Raw genomic sequence first — 27,760 nt, forward strand, 5'->3', positions numbered from 1 at the left:
TCTGAGAAGTTGACCTTCATAGCAGGTAATGAATACCTTCTACTCCTACACAGTGTAAGCGGATTATTGAGCAAGCTGGTCTCGAGGCGGGGCAGGCAGAACACAAGCTCATTCTCCTTCCACTGGCTGGTTAAGCCCACGCTGTGGACTCTTGTGTGAAAAGCTTCTTGGATGAAATCTTAGGCACATTTTAGACCTTTTCTGGTCACTCTTAATATACTTAAACCTCCAGAATAATTAACAATTGGGACTTCCCAAGGGCTTCCCTGATAGCTCAGTTCTGGTTTGATTCCTGGGTCAGGAAGCTCCCCTGGAGAAGAGATAGGCTACCCACTCCAGTATTCCCTTATGGCTCAGCTGGTGAAGAATCCACCTGCAATGTGGAGTCCTGGGTTTGATCCCTGGGTTGGGAAGATCCCGTGGAGAAGGGAAAGAGTACCCACTCTAGTATTCTGGCCTGGAGAATTCCATGGACTCTACAGGCCATGGGGTGGCAGAGAGTCCAACGTGACTGAGTGACTTTCACTTTGGTGGTACAGAGGTGAAGATTCCGAGCTCCCAATGCAGGGGGCCTGGGTTCAAACCCTGGTCAGGGAACTAAGATCCTATATGTCACAACTAAGTCCTGGTGCAGCAAAAAAAAAAAAAAAAAAAAAAAATCTAAGAAATAAAAGTTTAAGAAAGTTTAATAATTGAGTCTTGCTGTTGTTCAACGCTAAGTTGTGTCCAACTCTCATCTGGGAGGAAGCTCTTTCCCTTCTGAGACTCAGCCAGCTTTAGGTTTGGTATTCTGCTGTGGGGTGGCAGATGGCTGGGGCTGATGTGCCAGGCTCTTCCTCTCTTTTCCCAATTTCCCCAACTTGCCGTGAATGCCTGTTTCTGACCCCTCAGAGCTGGGTCAGGGCAAGGGCGGCCCTGCCAAGGCAGGCAGCTGCCATAAGGGGGCCCCTGGACCATGAGTGTAAGACCGTGGCTCTTTCTTTCAAAAAGAGCTTTTGGGAGTTCCTCAAAGACCCCAAGAGGGAGGTGGCTGCGGTTCCTGTGACCTACACACTGATGAAAAATTGTGTGCGCTGACCTCAGCCACCAGGGAGGCTCTAAGGGATGGTAGGGAAGTGCCACCTGAGGTGCCGGCTGGCACTTTCACCCACTGGATGCTCAAGTCACTGGGCTGTTGATAAGTGGGGCGGATGGGCAGAAGGGGCAGGTAGGTCCTGCCCTGAAATGTCCTGAAGGGACTCTGAACGCACCTGTCATTTCTGACAGGCTGTGTAAATCCATTCTTTATTATTTGGTGACACTTCTTTAAAGTCTGCTACAAACTCTTCAGCTCAGTTCAGTCGCTCAGTCATGTCCAACTCTTTGCAACCCCATGGAGGGGTAGCACACCAGGCTTCCCTGTCCATCACCAACTCCTGAAGCTTGCTAAAACTCATGCCCATCCAGTCGGTGATGCCATCCAACCATCTCATCCGCTGTCATCCCCTTCTCCTCCCACCTTCAGTCTTTACCAGCATCAGGGACTTTTCCAGTGAGTCAGTTCTTCCCATCAGGTGGCCAGAGTATTGGAGCTTCAGCTTCAGCGTCAGTCCTTCCAATGAATTATATTCAGGGTTGATTTCCTTTAGGATGGACTGGTTGGATCTCCTTGCAGTCCAAGGGACTCTCAAGAGTCTTCTCCAACACCACAGTTCAAAAGCACCACAGTTCATAAATGCTTCAGAGGCAATTAACTCCAGCTCTGGGGATCACACGTCAAACTCCTACGTGGTTCCCTGGGAGTGTCTTTACTGCCTAGACACCGCACAGTGCACCAGTCGCCCCCACAGGAGCCTCCCTCTGAGGTACTTGGCTCCCTGCAACCTTGAAGGGCGGTGGCAGCTCCTCTGAGCCCTGCACTGGGCGCCTCCTGCCTCGTCCTCAGTGGCCTCAGCTGAACCACTGAGAAAGGACCCTGTTCTCCATCCTGCGGGGTGACTGTTTTACAGAGAACACAGACACCCAACCATGTGGATGCTTCAGTTTACCTTTAAAGCACTGAACTCCTTAGTTTTATCCAACAAGGTAACTGACAAAAATGAGGTGCTTAATTAACTTAACCACCAAACTTACTTCTGAAATGAGTTTTTGAGGTGATGTTAGTAACAGCAACTGAAATAGTACATTTTAATGATTCATCTTATTTAAAAAAGGGATCAGATATTAGAAATTTAGGGGAAAAAAACCAAAGTCATGGGAGGCATGAAAACTAGGTTGATAACAAAAATATCAGTAGCTACATGGAAAAGCGAACCAGGCACGGGTTATTCGGGCAAGCACTGTTTGTACACTGCAAGCATGATGGCTGCGTGGAGGTGAACTATAAGAGTAGCTACTGGCAAACCAGGGGGTCAGAAAACCACAGAAAACAATGAAATGAACTGAGCTTGATGTAATAGCTTTGTTTAAGTTTAAGCCAGACGAATGCTGGCTTGGCTTTGTTCACATGGTGGACACTGGTTGATGCCAAGGTGGACAATGAAAATTCAAACACAAAGCACATCTCGGTCCTCCGGCAGCTCAGTCTGGTGGTAGAAACTGGCTGATGAACAGGGGTAATGCTGTGTAACTGGGGCTAGGTCTGAGGTAGGACTACCACCAGCAACGGACCTTATTTCCTGGGGCTGAGCAGGCCAGGCTCCATCTGCCAGGAAGACAGTGGTGCCACGGAGGGTACTGGAGAGCAATGCTGCCGACCGTGGTGTCTGTCCTCACGGCATCGCTGTGATCGCTGCTGGGGAAAGCGGCCCCTGACCGACTGACCCCCGGGACCACACGTGGCATCGTCCAGACTGTCATTCTCCAGCTCCAGGGTGAGTGAGCTATCTTCCTGGGATGCCAGAATAGGCTGGAGGGAGCTCGGAGACACAATTTCTCAAGTGGCTTCATTCTTGGCTGGGGGTAACTGAATCGACAATGATACTGGTCTGTCAGCTGTGTTTGGTGAAAGAGCCAGTGAGATTTCCCAAGGCACAGAGATTCAGCAGACTGGCCTGCCTCCTTGGCCAGGGGGGATCTAGATAAGAGGACCATGCCTGACTTTCTGCTGGCTCGCCAGTACATCGTGTTGTATGTGGTTCAACACGGATGGTGAGTTAGAAGAGACAGTCTCTCATATACACGGATGAGAAGGATGGTTGTTTACAATGATAGGCCTGGCTACATCAATTTGTGGGCTTGCGCAAAATAAAACTGTGGGGTCCTTGTTCAAAAATTATTAAAAATTTCAAGACAGTGACTATAGGACATTAAATCAAGCTTGAGCCACATAAAAGCTGTAGGACACAGGGCCATACCCATGATGCTGGCTCTGATCCTGTGACCTCTTTTCCCTGGATCGGATCTGACGGCCGCTAGTTTGTTCTGCAATGCCTCTTCAGAGCCCGTCAAGGACTGGCCTCTTGGTCCTTATGGGTGAAAAGTGAAAGTGAAGGTTGCTCAGTCGTGTCTGACTCTTTGAGACCCCATGGACTATACAGTTCGAGGAATTTTCCAGGTCAGAATACTGGAGTGGGTAGCCTTTCCCTTCTCCAGGGGGATCTTCCTGACTCAGGGATTGAACCCAGGTCTCCCACATTGCACGCAGATTCTCTACCAGCTGAGCCACAAGGGAAGCCCAAGAATACTGGAGTGGGTAGCCTATCCCTTTTCCAGCGGATCTTCCTGACCTGGGGATCAAACAGGGGTCTCCTGCATTGCAGACAGATTCTTTACCAACTGAGCTACGAGGGAAGCCCCCATCGGAGAAAGGGTATGAGATGGAACAGGGCTTCCCAGGTAGCTTAGCAGTAAAGAATCTTCTGCCAATGCGGGAGATGTGGGTCCGATCCCTGGGTTGGGAGGATCCCCTGGAGCAGGAAATGACAACCCACTCCAGCATTCTTGCCTGGAAAAATCCCATGGACAGAGGAGCCTGGCAGGCTACAGTCCATGGAGTTGCAAAGAACCAGACACGACTGAGCACGCACGCACTGCTCACTTACTGCCTACTGACGGAACAAGGAGCGGGACAGCCTTTGGATGAAGGAAGGTGAACCGTGAAGTAGGGGTCAACATGCCTAGGGCACCTCGGCAGCACTGGCCTTTCAGAGCTGGAGCTGCCTTTCCATGGAACGGGACCACTGGGGCCTTCCATCTGCTGTAAGGAAATGGATCATCGCCGAGTGCTTAAGGCTGTGTAGTCAGGCCTGATGGAATGCTGAGTGGCAGATCAGAGCTGGAAATCACAGGTCCCCCACGTTATTCAGCTGCCATTACCACGCCTGCTTCCTAGACCCTGACCATGCTAGAGGAGGGCCTGGGACTCACCCTGTTGTGCAGCTGATCATTGGCACATCATGACACAGGGCTGAGGCTTCTCTCCTGGAGTCAAATACTCTGCTCAGCCCCAGTCAGCGACCCCCGCCCAACCCCACTGTGATGGGGAATGGGGAAGTGGCTCGTCCCTGCTCCTAAGGTTTCCTCCCATGAGTACTATTCAGGCCTGGTACGTGCGCTACCACTGGCATCCCAAGGAAGGCCAAGTGGGAACATTTTAGCTGAGAACTGAAGGATGAGAAGTTTGCTGAACGCAAATGGTGTGTCTGTGTATGTGTGGTGCAGTGGTTGGAGGAGGTTCATAGGCAAGATGAACAACAGGTGCAAAAGCAGAGAAGCCAACCAGAGGAAATAAAAATCAGGAAACCGTTAGTAATTCGGTTTGGTGAGAACAAAGGGTACGTGTACGAGAGTCACAGTAAACGTGCCTGGACAGTCAGGGGCAGATCACAGAGAGCCTTCACCTCTGTTAAGGAGTCTGGACTTCACACTTTGTACACAGTGGTAAGAAAATGAAGGATTTTCAGGAGGAAAGTGATACAATCTGATCTAAAGTTCTGATGGACTGCCAGAGTAAAAGTGAGAGGACGGTAGGACTGGAGGCAGGAGGTTGCAATGGTCTAGAAGATGACAGAACAGGAAACCTTTCTGAATCGAAGGACTTCATGTATGATTAAGCCAAGGAGACCCTGAACCCACAGGATCACGGGGCCACAAGATAGGAACAGCCTGGGTATATATATATATTTTTTGCTAGGGAGCTTCTCAGGAGAGTCACCATCCCAGGAACATCTGAACTGGGTTTTACATGAGCGTAACATAAAGTTTTGTTGTGCTTAAGCCATCGAGATTTTTGCATTTCTTTTACAAGTATTTTTTTCAGCTTTAAGCCCATATTGACGCATGGAAGTCAGGAAATCAATGGTGGGTAGCACTATTAATTCAATATAGTGAAGACAGAAAGGAAACAGTTCAGAAAATGATGATGGATTTGTTTAACGATGTCTCAAATTTGAGATGCCAGTGTGATAGCAAAATGAAACGTGAAACAACTCTCCAAGGGTTTCTGCCCATCTTGACAGCAAGGCATGAACTGCCCTTTGTCTCATACTTTCTTTTCAGGGATGTTTGTATAGCAAACAGTCTTTGACGAAAACCTGAATAATCTCTGAAGAAAAAGACAGTGTCTCCCTCTGGAGCCAAGAGCAGGCATGCTTGCTGCCCACTATGAAAGACTGGAGCTCTCTGAGCTCAGGGTTCCTCTCCCCTACGGCCACTCACTGCATGGGCAAGTTCTGTCTGGTCTTCACTTTGCCTTGACGCAACAAGGGCTCCAGAACCAGCACAAAAATGCTGATATTCTGGGTACTGCTACCGTGGTGAGTTACACATAACCCCATGTCTCTGACTCAGGAGTCTTACGTCAAAATTTACCGGCACTCATGAATCTCTGGAGGCTAACTTAACTTGGAAGTAGATAAAATCTGAGGCTCTTCATAGTTCTGGACGGAGCGGTCCAGAGATGATTAGAGATAACAGATTTAGAGCCCAGGGCTGAGTATCACCAGAGTGTGGGGGCATTGAGTAGTGGGCAATGATGAGATGACCTCGGGGTGGGGGGTGCGGTTTCCGAGCACTAAGTGAGAGATGAGAAAGATGAGGAAGAAGAGGACCTGACTACTAAGGGAGAACGCTGACTACCAGCAGAGAAAGTAAGGAAGAAGAGCACACGGGACAGACCAAGACACAGACAGCTTTGGAGAAACGGCTTCGGCTTCACCCAGGAGGGCTGAGGAATGTTAATTACTGCGAAAGTCAGTGAGATAAGCAGGTCTGGATCTGAAACTTGAGAAGTCATTGGAGACTTTCGAATGACCAGTTTCAGGGGAGTGATGAAGACAAAATCCAGACTACCAAGCAAGGGTTTGAAAACAGTAGGAGGTTTAAGAATGGAAGGGCAATGCAGTCCATGTGTCAAGAAGTAGGTGTGAAGGGGACTTCTCTGGTGGCTCAGGGTTGTAAAGAATCTGACTGCTGATGCAGGGACACGGGTTCGATCCCTGATCTGGGAAGATCCCATATGCTGAGGAGTGACTTTAAGTCTGTGCGCCACAACTACTGAGCCTGTGCTCTGGAGCCTGGGGGCTGAAACCACCGAAGCCCGTGTGCCCTAGAGCCTGCGTTCCCCAAGAAAAGCTGCAGCGATGAGAAGCCTGAGCACCACAACTAGAGTAGCCCCCACTCACCGCAACTAGACAAAAGCCTCTGCGGCAATGAAGACCCACCACGGCCAAAAACAAATACATAAAATTATTTTTACAAAGTCATGCCCACCACCCTAGATAGCCACATCCCATTAAAGAAAAAGGAGAGAAGTGTGAAGGAGAGAGGATTATACTAGGGAGGTGTCTAAGGTTTTAAAAAATGTCTCTGATATGATTTTATACGTACATATAATATACACACACACGACTATACCTTAATCCTGCTAAAGCTAAGCTTTTCCATCCTTTTAAAGTGTACAAATCAGTGCAACGATGACCACTACCTAAATTTTAGAACATTTTCATTACTTAATACCCATTAGCAGGTATTTCAGTTACACCCTCTTCAGCCTCTGGCACCTGGACATTTCATGTAAATAAACTGACGTAATGTGATTTATGACTGGGTTCTTTCCATAGTATAATTTATTTTCAAGGTTCATCCATGTCATAGCACATAAATAGCACTTCATTCTTTTTATTGCCAAATTATATTGCACTGTTAGGATAGACTAGTTTTTATTTATTCTTTGATGGGTATTTAGATTCTTCCTATTTTTTGGCTTTTGTGAATAATGTTGCTATGAACATTCATGCACGCATTTCTGTATGGATGTGTTTTTATTTCTCTTGGGTGGAGACATGGAATACCTAGGAGTGGAACTGTGGGATAAACATGTAATTAATTGTATTCTTGCTGGGACAGTCCCATGGACAGAGGAGCCTGGTGTGCTAGTCCATAGGGTCTCACAGAGTTGGAAATAACTGAAGTGACTTATGTAACTGTATGTTTAACATTTTAAGAAACTGCCAAACTGTTTTCCAAAGTGGCTGTACCATCTTACAATCCCATCAGTAGTGGATGAGATTTCTCTTTCCAACTTCTCTTTATCCTCATCATCTTTTGCTACTGTCTGACTTTGATTTCAACCATCTTTGTAGTGGGTATGAAGCAGTGTAATAATGTTGACTTTGATTTGTATTTCCTTGTTGACTAATAATGTGGAACACATTTCATGTGCTCATTGGCCATTTGTTTAAAAAAATGTCTATTCAAATCCTTTGCTGATTTTAAAATTGGGTTGTTGTTTCATTGTTGTTTGGGAAAAACCTGAATAAACTTTCTGGCCAACTCACTATTTACGCCTTTATTTCATCAGTTTTGTTGCTGTCATCACGTAGGTTCTGTACCTCTCTGATCGTTAGTACTTAAGTATTTTATCCAGCCAGTCCATCCTAAAGGAGATCAGTCCTGGGTGTTCACTGGAAGGACTGATGTTGAAGCTGAAACTCCAATACTTTGGCCACCTGATTCGAAGAGCTGACTCATTTGAAAAGACTCTGATGCTGGGAAAGATTGAGGGCAGAAGGCGACAACAGAAGATGAGATAGTTGGATGGCATCACCGACTCAATGGACATGGGTTTGGGCGGACTCTGGGAGCTGGTGATGGACCGGGAGGCCTGGCGTGCTGCGGTTCATGGAGTTGCAAAGAGTCAGACATGACTGAGCGACTGAACTGAACTAAGTATTTTATCCCTTTTGGTGCTATTATAAATAAAATTACTTTAATTCCCTTTCAGACTGTTAACGGTTAATATGTAGAAATATAATTGACTTTTGCATACTATTGATTTTATAGGCTGAAAACTTGTTGAACTCTGTTAATTCTAGTATTCTTTTTGTCAATTTTAAAGTTTCTAGGTGGCACCATGGTGAAGAATCAACCTGCCAAGACACGTAGGAGATTCAGGTTTGATCCCTGGGTCGGGAAGATCCCCTGGAGGAGGAAATGCCAATCCACTCTGATAGTCATGCCTGGGAAATCCCATGGACAGAGGAGCCTGGAAGGCTACAGTCTGTGGGGTCTCAAAGAGTCAGACACGACTGAGGACGCATGAATGAATACACAAGACACTGTCTTCTGCAGTTGAGAGTTTTACTTTTCCTTTCCAATCCGGATGTTAGACGCATTTATTTTTCCTGCCAAATTGCCATTGCCAGAACTTCCAGTACAATGTTGAATAGAAGTGGCAACAATAGATATTTTTGTTTTGTTTCTGATCTTAGGGGGAAAAAGCATTTTTCACATTAGGCTATGATGTTAGCTGTGGGGTTTTCCTAAATGCCTTTTATAGGGCTGAGGGAGGTCTCTGCTGTTCCCAGTGTGGTTGGCTTGCTGCTGCTGTTTAGTCGCTCAGTCATATCCGACTCTTTGAGACCCCATGAACTACAGCACGCCAGGCCTCCCTGTCCATTACCACCTTCCAGAGCTCGCTCAAACTCATGTCCATCAAGTTGGTGATGCCAACCATCTCATCCTCTGTTGTCCCTTTCTCCTCCTGCCTTCTATCTTTCCCAGCATCAGGGTCTTTTCCAATGAGTCGGCTCTTCACATCAGGTGGCCAAAGTATCAGAGTTTCAGCCTCAGCATCAGTCCTTCCAATGAACACCCAGGACTGATTTCCTTTAGGATCGACTGGTTTGATCTCCTTGCTGTCAAGGGACTCTCAAGAGTCTTGTCCAGCACCACTGTTCAAAAGCATCAGTTCTTTGGTGCTCAGCCTTCTTTATGGTCCAATCCTTGCAAAATACCCACTTTGTTTTGACCCTTCAATATTGTGTTGGCTCTTCTGGGTCTTTTGCCTCTCCACATCATCAGTTTGTTGACATCTGTAAGCTCATTAGCTGGGATTTTGATTGGGATTGCATTGAATCTATAGATCAAGTTGGGAAGAACTGACATTTTGACAATCTTGAGTCCCCCTATTCATCAACATGAAATGTTTCTCCACTGTTTGATTTCTTTAATCAGTTTTGTAGTTTTCCTCATATAAATCTTACACACATTTTGTTAGACTTATAACTAAGTTATTTCATTTTAGGGAGGTTCTAATGTTAGTGATTTTCATTTTAAATTCCTCTGTCAATTGCTGGTATATATAGGAAGTGATAGATTTTTATATTAATCTTCCATTCTGCCACCTTACTATTAGTTTCAGGAATCTTTTTGGTGATTCTTTGGGATTTTCTACAGCGACAAGCACATCATCTGCAAACAAATAGTTTTATTTCTTCATTGTCACTCTATATACTTGTTATTTCCTTGTTTTATTGCATTACCTGGGACTCAGTATATTGAAAAGGAATGGTCAGAGAGGACATCCTTGCTTTATAACTGATCCTAGTGGGAAAGCTTCTAGTTTGTCACCATGGTGTTAGCCCTAACTTGTCTTTTTTTTTTTTTTGTAGCTATTCCTTATAAAATTACCCTCATTTCTACTTACTAAGGGATTTTTCTTTTTCCAAATCATGAATGGGTGTTGAATTTTGTCAAATGCTATTCCTGCATCTATTGATATGATCATGTGGTATTTCTTTTTAAGCCTGTTTCTGTGATGGATTACATTAATTGAATTTGAAATGTTAAACCAATCCGGCATTCCTGGGATAAATCTACTAAGTCATGGTATATACTTTCTATTATACATCGTTGAATTCAATATCCTAGTATTTTGCTGTAGATTTTTCCAACTAGGTCCACGAGAGATACTGGTCTATAATTTTCTTGCAACGTCTAATTTTGATATTTAATGTTGGTCTTATAGAGTAGGTTAGGAAGTATTCCTTCTATTTTTATCATGTGAAAGAAACTGTAGAGAACGGGTATAATTTGTTAAATGGTGTTCGGTAGAATTCACCAGAGAACTCATGTGGACCTGGTGTTTTCTGTTTTGTAAGGTTATTAATTCAATATATTTAATAAAGGCTACAGATGGTGATTGCAGCCATGAAATTAAAAGATGCTTACTCCTTGGAAGGAAAGTTATGACCAACCTAGACAGCATATTGAAAAGCAGAGATATTACTTTGCCAACAAAGGTCTGTCTAGTCAAGGCTATGGTTTTTCCAGTGGTCATGTATGGATGTGAGAGTTGGACTGTGAAGAAAGCTGAGTGCCGAAGAATTGATGCTTTTGAACTGTGGTGTTGGAGAAGACTCTTGAGAGTCCCTTGGACTGCAAGGAGATCCAACCAGTCTATCCTAAAGGAGATCAGTCCTGGGTGTTCATTGGAAGGACTGATGCTGAGGCTGAAACTCTGATACTTTGGCCATCTCATAGGAAGAGTTGGCTCACTGGAAAAGACCCTGATGCTGGGAGGGATTGGGGGCAGGAGGAGAAGGGGACGACAGAGGATGAGATGGCTGGATGGCATCACCGACTCGATGGACATGAGTTTGAGTGAACTCTGGGAGTTGGTGATGGACAGGGAGGCCTGGCGTGCTGTGATTCATGGGGTTGCAAAGAGTTGGACACGACTGAGTGACTGAACTGAACTGAACTGAACAGATATAGGCTTATTCAGATTGCCTACTTCCTCCTGCATTTTTAAGAACAGTTTTGTTGGATATAAAATTCCTGAATAGCATCTTTTTCTTTTAGCACTTTTGAGTATATCATTTCATTGCCTTCTGACCTCTATGGTGTCTGAATAAAAATAAGTTGCTAATATTGAGGAGTCTTTGTATATGATGAGCTATTTTTGTCTTACTGCTGTTGAGGCCCAAGGCATGCTGCACCCAAATATGCCTTACTGGCATACTGATGATTTTGAATTAAGGTTACTTGAGAAACAGTCAGTTGAAAAAAAAAACCCACTGTGCCCCCAACTCCTTACTTCTTAAGAGTGGGAAATAAATCTCCCATATGAAGAAGGTACCCTACACTAGGAGGGTAGAAAGCATCCTTAACAACACAGTTAGGGATTCAAAGCTAAGCTGTGCGAAGAAATACTGTTACTTCATTTCTTTGCTGCTCTAAGCACAAGCCCCTTTGTTTTGTTAACATTTACAAATAATTATTTGTAATAATTGTCTAAAAATGATATTCAAACAATTTGTTTTGGTGACTTTGGGGGTCCTATTTCTATGAGACCTCTGTGCATACAAATTCAATTGATTTTTTTTTCCTCCTGTTAATCTGTCCTGTGGCAATTTAATGATTAGACCAGCCAGAAGAACTCAAGATGGGTGGGGCAGAATATCCCCCTCCCCAACACTATCTCAGAACTGTCTTTGTCCCTTAGGAGTTGTGGATCTCTTTGAGTTTATTATACATGAAATTCACTGAACTTCTTGGGTGTAAATATTAACTTTTTTTTTTTTTTGCATCCCATTGACGTTTTCAGCCATGGTTTCTTCAGATGTTCTTTTTGTTCTTTTTTTCCCCTCCTTCTGGGATTTGTACTGTGTGCCTATTGGTATTCTTATAGTGTCTCACCAGTCTCTGAGGCTCTTTTCATTTTTCTTCATTTCAGAGTGGATAATCTCAGTTTGATTTAACTTCATGGCTTCTTTCTTCTAACAGTTCACACCTGAGACCCTCTGGTTAATTGTTCATTTCAGTTATATTTTTCAACACCAGAATTTCTATCTGGTTCCTTTTTATGATTTCTATCTCTTGATGTTCACTTTTTGGTGAGAATCATTCTCATACTTTATTTATACATGGTTTCCTTTAGTTCTTTGTACATATTTACAATAGCCAATTAATGTCTGTCAAGTAGGTTCAAAATTTGAACTTTCTCAGGGACAGTTTCTATTAACTGTTTTTTTTTTTCTTCTGCACAGGCCATATTTTATTTTTTGCATGTCTTGTATTTTTTTGGCTGAAACCCAGACATTTCAGAGAGTCAAAATGTGGTGACTCTGGATATCAAATCCTTGCTCTACCTCTTCAGCTTGGGTTTTTTGTTGGTGTCTGTCTGTTTGATGGCCTTCATGAACAAATTCTGTAAAGCCTGTATTCTTTGCGCTGCCACTGAAGTCTGCTCAGCTAGCTCAGCGGGTAGCTAATGATTAAAGAGCTTTCTTAAATGTCCTGAATCAGTAAGTCTTACACTTTGCCCTGAGGGGTTCTCTGTGTGTTAAGCCATGGCTCCAATATTTTAGCAGTTTACGACTCTGACTTTGCTCTCAGCTCCTGCTTGTGCAGATCCTCGATGTCAGCCTGAGATGAGAGGTGAGGGTCTTCCCAGGTCTTTTCTGGGCTGTAAACAGCCCTACAAAGTACCCTCTACTTACAGATTCCCGGGAATATGTTGAAACTTTTCAAAACCCCCTACGGACCTCTCATGCCTCAGATTTCCTTTTCAAGTATTCTGGTCAGCCTCCTGTTTGCTTCAACTCGCATTTCCACCCCGGGTAGACTATTGCTGCTGATTGCTGATTTTCTATTTTTAAACAAATGCCCTGCTGCTGGGACTTTCCTCACCGAGCAAGCTCTGAGTCAGGTCAAATAAAGATAAGCCCTTAAAAGAACTTATCCAGGGAGCTGCCAGACAGGTCACATACTGACAGTTTTCTGGGGATGTGGCTTTTCTGGGGAGCTCTAGGCATGTTTTAGTCCCTCCAGTGGCTGACAGGCTGCTGGTTTTCTCAGTTACCATGGTTTTGAGTCTGTTGGTTTTCAAGGTTATTGTGGAGCTGGGAAGAATGGGATGGGAATAGGGCAAATTAAAATGCCACAAAGCTGACTCTTTGGAGATTCAGCCACTTTTCTTGAATAAATGCTCTTCACTGTTCCAAGTCTTTGGTTAATTTCCCGAATTTTAAAAATGTTATTTTTTGACAGGTTTTTTTTTGGCCTGTGTTCTTGTTGCTTTTATGGAGGAGCTGATTTTCAGAGGTCCCTACTCTACCAATTCCAGAGTCCGTCTTCCATAAACACTAATTTCTGTCCTGTGTTGTAAAGTAATCATGTATTCAAGACCTGCTGAGGGATATTCAGCTTTGGTCTCAGACTGCTATGCCTTTTGAGCTATCTATTTTCCCCTGCTTTTCCATGTACCTTTTTTCCCTAATAAGTTTTAGCCTACAGTCTTCCCATAGTGGTCCCCATCTCCTTGTTAATATTCTCCTTCTAATACACTGTGGGGCTACAAAACAGCCAAATTGGGTAGTGATGTTGGAATAGCTTTGGATGGTCCATGGCAAAATGGCAACTCAGAAGTCACTTTGGCCTTCTCTCTCTTACGCTCTAAAAATGAGGTTTCTAGACACCTGAATTTAGAGGAAGTGAGTTGGTAATATCCAAATCAGGGGAGACAACGTTTCACAATACTCCTTGCTAAGTTTGATTGTATCTATAGTAGTATATCTAATTCTGGGAAACATGTTTTAAGATGACTTTGACCAAACAGAAATTTCAAGGTAATAGTAACCAGGATGGAGAGTGGGAAAGTTCTGAAACTATTCTCTATGAGGAATAATTGGGATGAGTGGTGGTACTTCATTGGGAGAAAGAAAAATCTGGGGGGAAAAAAACCCCAAAAAACTATTGGAGTATAGGATAGGGCTGGTATGTAAATAAAATCATTCTGTCTCTCTCCACCATAATCATGCCAGTTGATTATAGGTTATAAACCAAAAGGCATAGGTTATAATGGAACAGGGGCTTCCCAGGTGGCACTTTTCCAGGTGGCAGGAGGTAAAGAACCCTCCTGCCAATGCAGGGGACATAAGAGATGTGGGTTTGATCCCTGGGCTGGGAAGATCCCCTGGAGGAGGGAGGGTATGGCGATCCACTCTAGTATTCTTGCCCGGAGGATCCTATGGACAGAGGAGGCTGGTGGGCTACAGTCCGTAAGGTTGCAAACAGTCGGATATGATTGAGGGGATATACCACACATAACGGGACAGATTTTGACTCAGTGTAAAAGAAATTTCTAATAATGAGAATTGTGCAACAATGTACTTGAGTAAGTATTTACCATGTCTTGAGCCTGGGGAGACAAAACTATGTGAGAATTGCTGTTCTAGGGCAGCTTATAAAGGGAAAGCCCCATCCTCAGTGACTAAACAAAGACCAAGTGACCACCTGTTAAGGATACTGTACTGGATAGGAGGCTGGACTATATGATAGCTAAAGTCTATGCTGACACTACCATTTTAAGGGTCTGCGATACAGGGTGCAGTCCACTGCCACCCCTATAGAGCTGGCAGATAACTTGGGGGCAAGATAAAATACTCAGTGTGAGCCTAGCTTCTCCAAGAAGTACAATATATTTTTGAATTCTTTTCTCTACCAAGGTCTCTTTATGGTCATTAAATTATGTTTGAAGTTGGAAGCAGGTTAATTTTGCTTCAGGGATTTACTGACACCTAGTGGTAAAAAATAGGTATCAATATAATCTAAAACGTTAGAAGACCATCATATATAATCATTATCAAAAATATAATATATAACTTATGTTATCAATGCATATTATAATAAAAATGTATTAGTATTTCAAATTTTATTTTCAAAAAGAATTTAAAATTCTTTAAATGTTATATTTTTATACTGAAATTTCAACATCTTGACTGACTTTGTTTATAAGCAAAACTATAACCATGACTGTATCTTTTGTGTGTGCCTGTGCACGCAGCCGTATCTGACTCTTTGCAGCCTCACAGACTGTAGCCTGGCAGGCTCTTCTCTCCATGGAATTTTCTAGGCAAGAAAATTGGAGCAGGTGGCCATTTCCTCCTCCAGGGGATCTTCCAGACCCAGGGATTGAATCCACATCTCTGTCTCCTGATTGGCAGGTGGATTCTTTACCATTAGCTGCCACCTGGGAAGCCAGTAATACCGTATCTTTTAAGTCACATATTTCATTAATTATATTTTTAAGATTTAAGAAAAACAGAAAGTATCATCTAAACTATCAGTTTATTAAATTTTAATTTGTAAGCTGAAAGCACTGAAACAAAAAGGTAAATATGGGCCAATTCAAAGGGAGAATTATAGACATCAATCCAATAGCATTAACAGCAGTTGTTCATGATAGTGACACCTGATCTGTAACATTTTTTTTGGGTTTCTGACTGTAAACAAACTTGGAAAAGGTTGGTTCTGGTTAGATCTTGGAGCTATGGCAAAAAAACAACAGGTACTAATTGGTCTATGGGGCAATTAAATGCATATTTGGGCTTTTTCAGAATGCCTTTAAAAAAATTTTTTTTTTTTGGCCACATTGTGTGCCATATGGGATCTTAGTTCTCCAACCAGGGATGCAACCTATGGCCCTGCACTGGGAGCTTGGACCCTTAACCACTGGACTGCAAGGCAAGGCCCCAGAATGCTTCTATACTAAATAAACTGAGATAAATGGCTATGGCTATTGAGCTCTAGAATACATTAAAAATTATAAAAATTTATAGCAATTTATAAAAATTGCTGATTCAAAAAAAAAAATTGCTGTGATTCACCTACAAGCAAAAGGGAAAAGCAGAATGTATCAGATTTTGCATAGTAAATAAAGCATATGAAAGCTATATCTAAAAGTTGTAGATTAAAAATTTAGCTGATATGATTGCTACATTTTAACAACATTGACAAGTAAATGAAAGTTTTAAGGTGAGAAGAAACGAGCACGATTAACCTTCTGACGATTATGATACCATGGCATTTTACTACGCTATGCCACTCCTCCCACACCGGTTACGAGTTTTAGAGGAATTATCATCTCCAAATACGACTTCTTTCTGCAAGACCTCCGCTCTCTCATCTGCTTTCAAAATAAACCAGTTCTTTTCCCTAACTAAAGGGGCAACCTCCTTGCATGTGGTGAACTCAAGACCAGCCGGTCTGGCTCTGGTGTCTGCTGTTGACCACACTGCACTGCTGAGTGACTTCCCAGGTCACGCCAGCGTTCCTCAGCTCAGCCCAAGTCAGAATGGCTTACACACCACTAGGCCTGCACTGGAGGAAATGACTCTACCTGTCTCGTCTAGTTCAGTGATCTGGGAATTGATGTTGGGGGAGGACAATCTCTAGAAATTTATCACATATTATCCATTTTATTACTATTCGGCTTCTCTTAGCTTAGTGTTAGCTGAAAACAGAAAAGACCAGAACTCCTAAGAAGAGCATGAGCAAATGTGAGCACAGATAATTCAGTTTCCACTCAATATTTTTCTTTTTCTACAGATAATGTATCACCAGCTTCTCCACGTTTTTTCACAGGGACAGTGTCCTAACCTCTTGATTATTTGTTTCTCTCTAGGATGGAATAGGCAGTTAAGCTTAACCAGCTTCAGTATGGGGGTCTACAGACTTAGGTTTCTTTAATAAACTGAATCAGCTTATGGAATTATAGCACTCAGAATGAGAAGTTTAGTGAAGTATCTGCAAAGTGTTACTGTGAAGGAGGATTAGAATTGTAGAAGATAATCAACCTTCACTCCATTTTGAAAGCATTCTTAAAATTAAAAAAAAAAAATTCCTGGTCTTATCACCAAAATTAGTATCTTGTAAATTTCAGGATGATCATTGAGGCTTCCCTGGTAGCTTAGCGGTAAAGAATCCACCTGCCAATGCAGGAGATGCGGATTGGATCCCTGGACTGGGAAGATCCCCTGGAGGAGGGCATGGCAACTCACTCCAGTATTCTTGCCTGGGAAATCCCATGGACAGAGGAGCCTGGCGGGCTCCAGTCCAAAGAGTTGGACACGACTGAGCAACTGAACAACAGCAGCAACAAATTCTAGGATAATCACAGACTGTTTAAGAAGACGGAACTAACTCAGCAATCAAAGGGGACAGACTTCATTTTTTTAAATGCTGTTGATTCAATAATTTATTCATTCTTCGTACCTCCCAAAAAGTGCAAGGCTGTTGAGAAGAAAAGGATAGCAGATTGGAAGGAAGGGGATCTGGGCTCCAGCTTTCATCCCATTACTTGCTAGGCTAGTCACTTCACCGAAAATCCCTTAGAATCCCTGAGCTGTGGTTTCTTCTCTCACCACTGCTTCATTCAGCTCCACTGGGAGGCTATAACTGCAGCCTCCTCGTGGTGCTCAACACACAGCAGGCACTCAGTTAACACTCGCTGACTGAACAGACCAATGACTGATTGAGAATGAAAATAAAAACGTCGTCACATCTACCCCAGAAGGGCTGCTCTGACGTTAAAATGATGTACGGATATAAAATGTGCAAAATTAGTTTGAGAGTCGTGAAAAGTGCTACCGAGACATACAGCGCAGTTCTTTTTACAAATGGAGAAAGATGTTCTTATGTATTTTTAACGCCATGTTTAAAAAGAAACTAAGGTAAATGTGTTAATAACTGCAAGCTATTTCAAACCACTGACAGTTCATATATTTATAAATATTCTGAGAAAAATAGACTATATCTATCTGAAGCCTCAGAAGACATCACTGATTAGAGATTAATATAACTTTGTTTAGTTCAGTTGCTCAGTCGTGTCTGACTCTTTGTGACCCCATGGACTGCAGCATGCCAGGCCTCCCTGTCCATCACCACCTCCCAGAACTTGCTCAAACACATGTCCATTGAGTTGGTGATGCCATCCAACCATCTCATCCTCTGTCGTTGCCCCCCCTTCTCCTCCTGCCTTCAATCTTTCCCAGCATCAGGGTCTTTTCCAATGAGGCAGTTCTTTGCATCAGGTGGCCAAAGTATCGGAGCTTCAGCTTCAGCATCAGTCCTTTCAATGAATATTCAGGACTGATTTCCTTTAGGATTGACTAGTTGGATCTCCTTGCAGTCCAAGGGATGCTCAAGAGTCTTCTCCACCAACACAGTTCAAAAGCATCAATTCTTCAGCACTCAGCTTTCTTTACCGTCCAACTCTCACATCCTTATGTGACTAATGGAAAAACCAGAGCTTTGACTAGACAGACCTTTGTTGGCAAAGTAATGTCTCTGCTTTTAATACACCATCTAGGTTGGTCATAGCTTGTCTTCCAAGGAGCAAGTGTCTGTTAATTTCCTGGCTGCAGTCACCATCTGCAGTGATTTTGGAGCCCAAGAAAATAAAGTCTGTCACTGTTTCCATTGTTTCCCCATCTATTTGCCATGAAGTGATGGGATCGGATGCCATGATCTTAGTTTTTTGAATGTTGAGTTTTAAGCCAGAGTTTTATATCTCTAATATAACTTTAGAGGTAAAAAATATCTATGATTTTCAATTCACCAAACAAGTTCAGATTAAAAAGTCAAATGGCAATTACCTATAATACAGTTGTATCTGACCACATTTAAAAAAAAATTTATATGTACTGATGTTGAAAAGTCTAAGATAAACTGTTAGGTGAAAATGCAAGTACTATAACCCATATTTTGCCAGATGTTCAAATGTTTATCTACAGAAATATATCAGAAAAGGCCTGGCTGGTACATAGAATGGACGGATGCATGACACAGGCTATCTGAGGAGGGACCTTTAGCTTCATTGGTATTGCCTGAAATTTTTTAATAGCAAGAATGTGAACAAATAGATGAGAACTCTACTTGAAGATGAAACGGGTAACTGCTTAACTTTATACAGACAAGGGTGTATTTCTTGGTATTTGGAAGGAGAGAGCCCTGTGGCTTTCAGGAACCCAAACTTGAGGGATTCCTGCTTGGGGTAAATTAAACAGTTTTTCTACAGAGAAGAAAAGCTAACAGAACTGGTATCTAACATTAAATATCATACTTACTAAAAAAAGAGAGAGAAACTACAAAACTAAAGAAAAATGCATTAGCGATATGTAGTGGTCATGGGACAAATAAGGAAAAATATATTGGTTATATGGCGGTGATGGAAGGAGTAAGGAAACAAATATTAGTTATATATACTGGTAATAGGAAGCTTGAAATTAGACATAGTTCTCATTCAAGTTATAGTATAGCTCCTAAAGAGTCTACTATTAAATAAATAAGGTTTCATTTAAAAAATTAGTTTTATTGTTTCAACATATTTGATTTGCCCAGTCCATGAGACAAAAAGACACGCTGACTAAACACGACATAATTTCCATGAGTTGAGGGGACTCACCCACCGTGGCCTGACTGGTGGCAGTGCTGACTGGCTGCTGACTGGCTCCACGGCGCTGAGGCTCCCCCTACTGCAACAGCTCTTCCCTCTTGGAGGACTTCCTCATTTCTGTCAGTTCATCATCTTCTTCAGCGAGCCTCCTTTCCCGGGACGACACTCTCTCCAGGTACCTTGGGTCGTATGGCGTTCTCTGTAGGGAGTCTCTGTCTGGAAGGGGTCTCTGGGCCTGGGATGCACCCTGATCCCAGGATTCAAAACCCACCAGGGGCTCTCTCGTTCCTCCGGGGCCGCCGAGTCCATCCTCAGGCCTCACAGGGGCGTGCCTGCCCTCCTTCTGCTCATAGAGGTTCAGTCTTCTCTCAACCACCTCACGGATCAACACTGAAAATTGCATGTACAGAAATCACTACGACTTTTCACATTTTAGTAGTTATAACGCTCACTTATAGATGAGTATAAAACATTCACTAGGCCTTGTGCCTTCCCTGTATCATGACCAAAGCAATACATACCTTTTGTGCCACTTAATATGAATTCTATTCAATGCCTATTTTAACAGAATATGATTTATAAAGTAATGACAGAAGATGTTAATTCTGATCAAATTATACAAGAACCAAAAATAATACTGAAGGTAAAAATAGGTACCTTTGTTAAATGGCAACCCACTCCAGTACCCTTGCCTGGAAAATCCCACCCACCAGGATGGAGGAGCCTGGTATGCTACAGTCCATGGGGTCGCAAAGAGTCGGACACGACTGAGCGACTTCAGTTCACTTTGTGAATAGAACTGATATACTGAAAATTTAAGAACCAAAACTGTAAAATTAACATCCTTTTTCTCTATGTTCTTTTTACCGAAAAATTTCAGAGATGACTTTTCAATAACATCAAAGAACTTACTGTCAAGCACTGTTCTTCCCACCATGCTGTACTCCATGGTTTTGTCAACTTCATTCATTAGCCACGGGAGGAATCCTATCTCAATATCTGTAATTTAAAAAGTTAATTTCATTAAGTGATTTTTATGAATCATTACAAACTGGAAGAACCTGTGCTTTTCCCCCTAATGTTACAGATATATCAGCCTTGTTTTCTTATTATAAAATGTCCAACAGACTCGTATAGTCTCACTTTTGCTGTATAGTACTCTCTCTATGTGGTCTGCTCCATTACCTTCCTATTGAAGTATAAATGGTATTTGCAAAATTATGAGGCCTTCCCTGGAGTCAAAGCCTTCAGAACTGACTTTATAGGCACTATGTGAGATGAAACAAGGAGCTGGGGTTATGGGGGACATCCGGTCCATATTTCTTTCTACTCTCCAATGTTGTTTCTCAGTAAACATTCTAAAATCTTTGTAACACACCTCTTATGAGTGACGGTACTTTCTTAAAACAACTATAACTGATTTTAAAATTTGGCCCAGAGATAGAAAGATTCCCTGATAGCTCAACTGGGAAAGAATCTGCCCGCGAAGCAGGAGATCCTAGTTTGATTGCTGGCTCGGGAAGTTCTGCTGGGAGAAGGGATAGGCTACCCACTCCAGTATTCTTGGGCTTCCTGTTTGGCTCAGCTGGTAAAGATAGATTCCAATTCAAAACAAAAATGGGCACAACATGAACTCAAACCATTAGCAGGATGCTTATTGTAACAGTTAATCTAACAAAAGACCTCCAACAAACCTCTTTCAATGGGATCATAAAAGTAGCCACCATCCCGAAGGCTGTCAAAAACTGACGGGAGGAGGTCGGCCAGGTAACGCTGTGCAAACGCTCGAGCCGCGATCTTCTGCGAAGTCTCGTTATGCTTGTGAACCACCTGCCATTGCTGCTGCTTCCGACGTTCCTGCCCAGAGGAAAACACCATCACAGGTGGCTATTCTGCTATCATGTCTTCCCCCGAAACCGACTCTCATGAGTGTGAGAATTTGTACTTATATTTGTGTCCAAAAAAGGACAGCAAGGTGTCTATGATCAGTTCGTATTTTTCACTACGATTTTAATGAATTTCAACAGCTAAGTAGGTACTGAATTCAGAGGAGATGATGCTTAAGGTAAAATTCATTTCCTGATCCATTTTCAAGTAAAGTAATTTCAGGATATACATGTCTGACTGAAATCAAAGAATAATAATAGTTACCTGTATTTTTAATTAGTATTATAAAGTATTGCTGATATGAAAATTATAGTTGCTTAGACATCTTTGATTAAAAAACTCGGGCCAATAAATTGTCTCGTTTATAATGACTCTTTGAATTTGTAAAGTTCTGAAAATTATAAAACCTTTTTGTTGCTGTTGCTATTTATAGATCATATGAAATCTGTGAAGCTTATGAACTACCTTCTCTATTCCCATGCAGAAATGGGAACATTAACATATTTTCTAATTAGTCTATTTTCAAAGTTGAAGTAAATATAAATCTAGATGACTTTTCTTTGTTTTTTCATATTTCCTAATAGTATTATTATAAAAAATGAAGAATACAAGTCAACCAGATTTATATTTGCTTAAACTTCGAAAACATTTCCTAATAGTAAATAAGGGCTTCCCAGGTGGCTCAATGGTAAAGAATCTAACTGCTCGGCAGGAGACGTGGGTTCATTTCCTGGGTCAGGAAGGTCCCCTGGAGGAGGAAATGGCAACCCACTCCAGTACTCTTGCCTGAGATATTCCATGGACAAAGAACCCTGACAGGCTGCAGTCCAAGTCAGACACGGCTGAGCATGCACATACCACCAAACAGTAAATAAACAAATTTAACTATTCTTTGATAAAAACTTCACCAATTATTTCAACAAAGCTGTTAGGATTCATCTTATACTTGTGAACATATAATTGTGCATTTGCGCAATCCTTATCAACAGACCTGTGCTCTTTACAAAGTTACTCATTCTGGAGGAAAACTGAAAGTCCATCTGACTAGGTTTGGAGTAGAATGTTCCAACAACTGAGCTATTCGTGTGGGAAGCTAGACTCTGAGCCCTTTCAGGTGTTTGGAAACTCTTTATTATTTATCCATCCAGTGTTTAACTCACCTTAAACTGTACTGAGCCTAGTGCTTCCTAACTAGAGGTCTGTGGCGTATTTCATGATCGGATTCTACAACTTTTCTTATTAAAGGTTCTAAAAACATTATAATCTGAAGAAATATTCTGTAAAGACTCGGATAGTAGGTGTATCTGTAAGGGTGTGGAGCAGAGCTAGTCACTGAGAAAAAGACCCAGAATTCTTTCCAGATCCTCTTTCTTACTCTGCATCTACCCAAATACACTCCGCTTTTTCCTGCCACCTTTTCTGCCATTGATTTTCGGCAAACTGATGTTATTTCTTCTCTAGGACTCTTGATATTTAAGAGTGCCTTTCATTGGGACATATGTAATTTAAATTGTGATCTGCAGGAATTTTGGGGAACTCTATTTAGGTTGTTGGTGTTATTTAGTCCGACCCTTTGCAGCCCCATAGACTGTAGCCTGCCAGGCCTCCTCTCTCCATGGGATTTCCCAGGGAAGAATATTGGAGCGGGCTGCCACTTCCTTCTCCAGGAATAGAACCTCGGTTGCCTATATTGGCAGGCAGATTCTTTACTGTTGAGCCACCTGGGAAGTCCATCTCTATTCAGGTACATCTATGTAAACTGGAATTTTAAAAATGTAATTGTTCATGAAAGATTGGTGATCTGTAGGAGAGACCTGAACAACAAATACTACAGGTCTTTTCTAACATGTTTGCCAAGACCTGTTAGCTCTACATGGGATTTTGAACATAATCGGTTAAGTAACCGAAATCTGTCTGAGAGAAAAAACGAAAATTCTCTACTTTTTCCTCCCGGTGTCGCCTCTCCTGCTCTTCAAGTCGCTGGACTTCAGCAAGCTCGACATTGCGAAGCTCTTCATACGCGTACTGACTGGCCCGCAGGTTTGCCAACTCTTCCTCTTCCATCACTTCCAGAAGAGACTGCTCGATGGTCTTTCCCACCAAAACTTCTAACATTGGTTTAACTTCAAGATCAAAGTCAAACAGCTTAAACACACAAAACAAATTTAAAATTTTAATCATGGACCAAAGGCTCAGTGAAAAAAAATCCATGAAAGCAGCAATAAATAATAGGATCCTACTTATTGAGGGTCTTCTGTGTGCCAGACACTGAGCTGGTAATTTACTGTTTCTAATCTTCAAAACAGCCCAAAAGGCACAAGGGGCTCTTTACAGGCAAAAACTGATAAGAGTCAAAGTTATAAAAAGATCTATTCAATCATCAGAATAAACCTTCATTCTCAATAATTTTCCAATAAAACTCTAAAACCCAAGGGAAATGTCTGTCTGTCTTGTTCTCCATCTTTTCTGCTTGATTTTTATTGGTCGTTTTGATAACAGTTTGAAGAACAAAGGAACAAGAATAATGGATACTTTGGTGATTCATTTCTAGGATTTAGAGGCAAGTATAGTCTTCTGTATAGATTATGAAGACTTATTTTATTTCCTAATTCAATGACAATGTTTTCGAATTCCTTCGAGTTTTAAATCTCACTTAAGTCATTATGCGCACTGCCTTCTCTTCTTCAGTTTCAGAAACTGGCCTGTATTTGTGTATTCCACACTGATATAAAAATTAATTATTTTAGGACTTTTTTCCCAGTACAGAGAATTATCTTCATAAAACTTATATAATCAACCAGCAACTAGCAGTGGAACCTTTCATACCAGAGATATTATTTTTCCTCATTTGGTACAAATCTACCTTATGTTCATCCATTAAGCAAGTATGCAAACACACAAAAATTAAATATGTAAATATTCTAAACACATTTCTAAAATTTTTTATTTCTGATCAGCAGAGGGGGAAAATCAGATCATGGCATTAAAATTTTTTTTTTTAAAGACTAAAAAGTAAAAGATCATGATATTTAAAAACATTTCTGGGTAGCTCAGGATAAAACCATACACCATTTGGAAGGAAATGCAGTAAGTATTTAGAATCTTCCTGACTGTGAGGTGGTTTGCACTTATGTTGAGGTTTTAATTAAATCTAACTCTTTATAAAGAAGACAGAGGGAAGTCTAATAATGTACTATACCTCTCCTTCTAGAATTTCGGTGGCCACATCTTTGCCAGTTTTGGCAGGAATAAAGAGTGGTGTTGGTGGTTTGTCCAAAAACGCATCTGTCTGGCACTCCATATCAACTTCTATTATGCGGTCAGCAATTTCTTCAAGGTATAATTCTAAGAGAACACCATATACATTGAGTTTGAAATTCTGGTCTTTTTCAAGAATTTGAAACTACAGCCCCTTCAAAACAGAAATGAATGGATCAGAATATAAATCTTGAAATAAAGGTGCTCAAATGTGGGGTTCAATCCACATAGTGTACTAAGCATTTTTATATATTTGGAAGACCACAGAGTCAGTCAGGCTAGAATATTTACTAAATGTTGAGAGATCACTGAGCTTTGTATTTAAAATGGGCTTCCCTTGTGGCTCAGCTGGTGAAGAATCTGCCTGCAATGCGGGAGACCTGGGTTCGATCCCTGGGTTGGAAAGATCCCCTGGAAAAGGGAAAGGCTACCCACTCCAGTATTCTGGCCTGGAAAATTCCATGGACAGCCCATGGGATCGCAAAGAGTCAGACATGACTGAGCGACTTTAACTTTGTATTTGAAAACAGAACTAAAGAACATGAACCTATAGATGTATATAAGACACAAAATATAACACGGGATGGAAAGTTAATGATCCATCCACGTAACAAAGTCTTAAGACAGTCGATGTTCAAAGGTTTGAAAATTCCTGGACATGTAAAAAAAACTATGCATCACATCATTGTGTTATGGACGTTCTCTCTAGCCTACACATCATAAACAGATAGATGAAAACAAATTTCACCTTAGGAATAATTTACATGAGGCCAGGGCAGTATGGCATCATGCAAATGACGTGAGAACCGGAGTCAGGTGTTGAACAGAGGACCTGGCAATTACATCCTCTTTGGGTCTTAGTTTCTTTATCTGCAGAAGGGATCATGGCTATCAGCCCCCCGCAGTCTTCATAATGATAAAGGAGACACAGGTAAAGGACCTGGTATCGTCTCTGAGACACAGGAAGTACTCAACAAGAAGTGGCTGCTATTCTATCACTTCATATTCTGATGGGATAAGTAAAGACTAAAATTTAGCTCTTACAGAATTACAACTATATTGGCTAATCACAGACATATACTTATTCTAGACTTGGTCTCACGGTAGGAAACAGCTTGGAATGGTCCTCAACCTTTTGTCCTTACTATCCAGAAATATCTCTGGTGAATCCACTCACCATCTTGGCAGGGTGAATCTTAGGTAGTTACATTTTATGTCCAAGGGAAACATCAAGTATTGCTTGACTACCAAGATTCTGTCAACAACACGGCTGGACCCCATGGGTCCAGGTAAACCCCCACAGCTGACAACAGTCAGATAAGTAGGAAAAGCCTGGCACTAGCCTAGGAGAGCCTGTGTGGCCCTGGGGAGGATGCAAGGGAATGGAGAGCAAACGGAGCTAGAAGAGGCCATGGTGAGAGAGGTGGGGGACTCAGATCTAAACAGGCTTGTGCTGTGCTGGGCTTAGTCGCTCAGTCGTGTCCGACTCTTTGTGACCATGGACTGTAGCCTTCCAGGCTCCTCTGTCCATGGGGATTCTCCAGGCAGGAATGCTGGAGTGGGTTGCCATGCCCTCCTCGAGGGCATCTTCCCAACCCAGGTATCAAACACAGGTCTCCCATGTTGCAGGTGGATTTCTTTACCATCTGACCCACCAGCAAAGCCCAAGAATACTGCAGTGGGTAGCCTATTCCCTCTCCAGGGGAACTTCTAGATCCAGGAATCGAACTGGAGTCTCCTGCTTTGCAGGCGGATTCTTTACCAGCTGAGCTACCCGGGAAGCCCCGGGATTCGTAAAGCTTGGACTAATAACTCACATTTTCAGATATGCAGTTTTCAGATATTCAGTAAATGGGTTTACTTCTCTCAAAAGACAAAATACCAAAATAAAACTATACTGATCTCCACCTTCCACGAGTCCAAGAGTGATTCATCCTGGGCTACAAAAGGCAGGAAATACTCCCAGTTGGAGAATAGCATACGCGAAAAGGGCTGAGAGAATTATTTTGGTCCTTATATTCTTTTTCAAAAAAATCTCCATGTCACATTTTCAGCCATATTCAATATAATAACAATATTCAGTCTATGAGTTTGTTTACTGAACGGACTTCTTCTACCATGTGACAGGGAAATACTAGATGGCATGACAGATACGTTAATATGAAAGTCAAACAAAATGAACTGACTCAGAAAACCATACACTCTCAGGAGCCACCGAGCCGTGGGCCCACATACCAGTCTGCACATCCACGTGTTTTCTGCCTTCCACGGGTTCAGGTGTACGAGGTCTGAGCTGTTCTTGGGCTCGTTTTCTGGCAAAAGCCCTCCTCCTAATCTGCTGCTGTCTCTGAATCTCTACAGGATCGGGCTGCCCAGGCTGAATGACAGAAAAGGCTTATAAAATTTAGAAAATATCTCTCAAAGTGTATAGGAGTGCTGCTCCAAAGCAATTCCTGGGTGGCATAAAAGCATAGAATACCTCCTGCTTATCAGTGAGTTGGTGATTAAAAATTTATCTGAAATTTGTCAGGCAATTACAAAGGTATCTGTTAAAACACAAAAAAGTAACTTCAAAGTATGACTGTTAACCAGAATAAAATGGGTACAGAATCCCAAATAATAAACTGTTTTTCCTCATTCAAGGATTTTTTTACCATGAACTCCTCTGATGCCTAGTAAACTGAGGAAACCATTCAGCCTCAATAGATTTTAATGTGTAGTTAAGAAATTGAAAACCACTTGAACTTTTTTTTAGCCTAATTTCATGACAGAATTTCCATAAAAAAAACATTAGCTCACAAAGAAAACAACTTCAGTCCAAACAAAGCCTGTTCAAGTACACAAACAATAGATGACTAAGGGATTAAGGAGGCAAAAGGCAAAGGAGAAAAGGAAAGATATACCCACTGGAATGCAGAGTTCCAAAGAATAGCAAGGAGAGATAAGAAAGCCTTCCTCGGTGATCAATGCAAAGAAACAGAGGAAAACAACAGAATGGGAAAGGCAGAGATCTCTTCAAGAAATTGGAGATACCAACAGAACATTTCATGCAAAGATGGGCACAATAAAGGACAGAAAAGGTATGGACCTAACAGAAGGAGAAGATATTAAGAAGAGGTGGCAAGAATACACAGAAGAACTATACAAAAAAGATTTTCATGACCCAGATAACTA

The 27,760-nt window shown here is 42.0% G+C and overlaps 1 protein-coding gene across 6 annotated transcripts in view; it reads right to left on the reverse strand.

Moving 5' to 3' along the window:
• Positions 1-27,760, reverse strand: part of RSPH3 (radial spoke head 3) — a 44,542-nt gene that overhangs the window by 11,431 nt on the left and 5,351 nt on the right. For 5 of the 6 annotated variants that reach the window (XR_009601546.1, XR_009601545.1, XR_009601544.1 and 2 more), the window contains exons 3-8: positions 26,822-26,963; positions 24,528-24,673; positions 23,270-23,473; positions 21,136-21,298; positions 20,354-20,440; positions 19,455-19,831 (exon numbers count right to left, since the gene is read on the reverse strand). Coding sequence is in view for 1 of the 6 variants with exons in the window: in XM_004023490.6 (XP_004023539.3) it covers positions 19,518-19,831; positions 20,354-20,440; positions 21,136-21,298; positions 23,270-23,473; positions 24,528-24,673; positions 26,822-26,963 (1,056 nt within the window). In the remaining 5 variants the exon portion in view is untranslated. Of the gene's footprint in view, positions 1-19,336; positions 19,832-20,353; positions 20,441-21,135; positions 21,299-23,269; positions 23,474-24,527; positions 24,674-26,821; positions 26,964-27,760 lie in introns of those variants that run through there. The other variant, XM_004023490.6, reaches the window with a different exon arrangement.

This window comes from Ovis aries, chromosome 8, assembly GCF_016772045.2.
Source record: "Ovis aries strain OAR_USU_Benz2616 breed Rambouillet chromosome 8, ARS-UI_Ramb_v3.0, whole genome shotgun sequence".
Classification (NCBI taxonomy): Eukaryota; Metazoa; Chordata; class Mammalia; order Artiodactyla; family Bovidae; genus Ovis; species Ovis aries.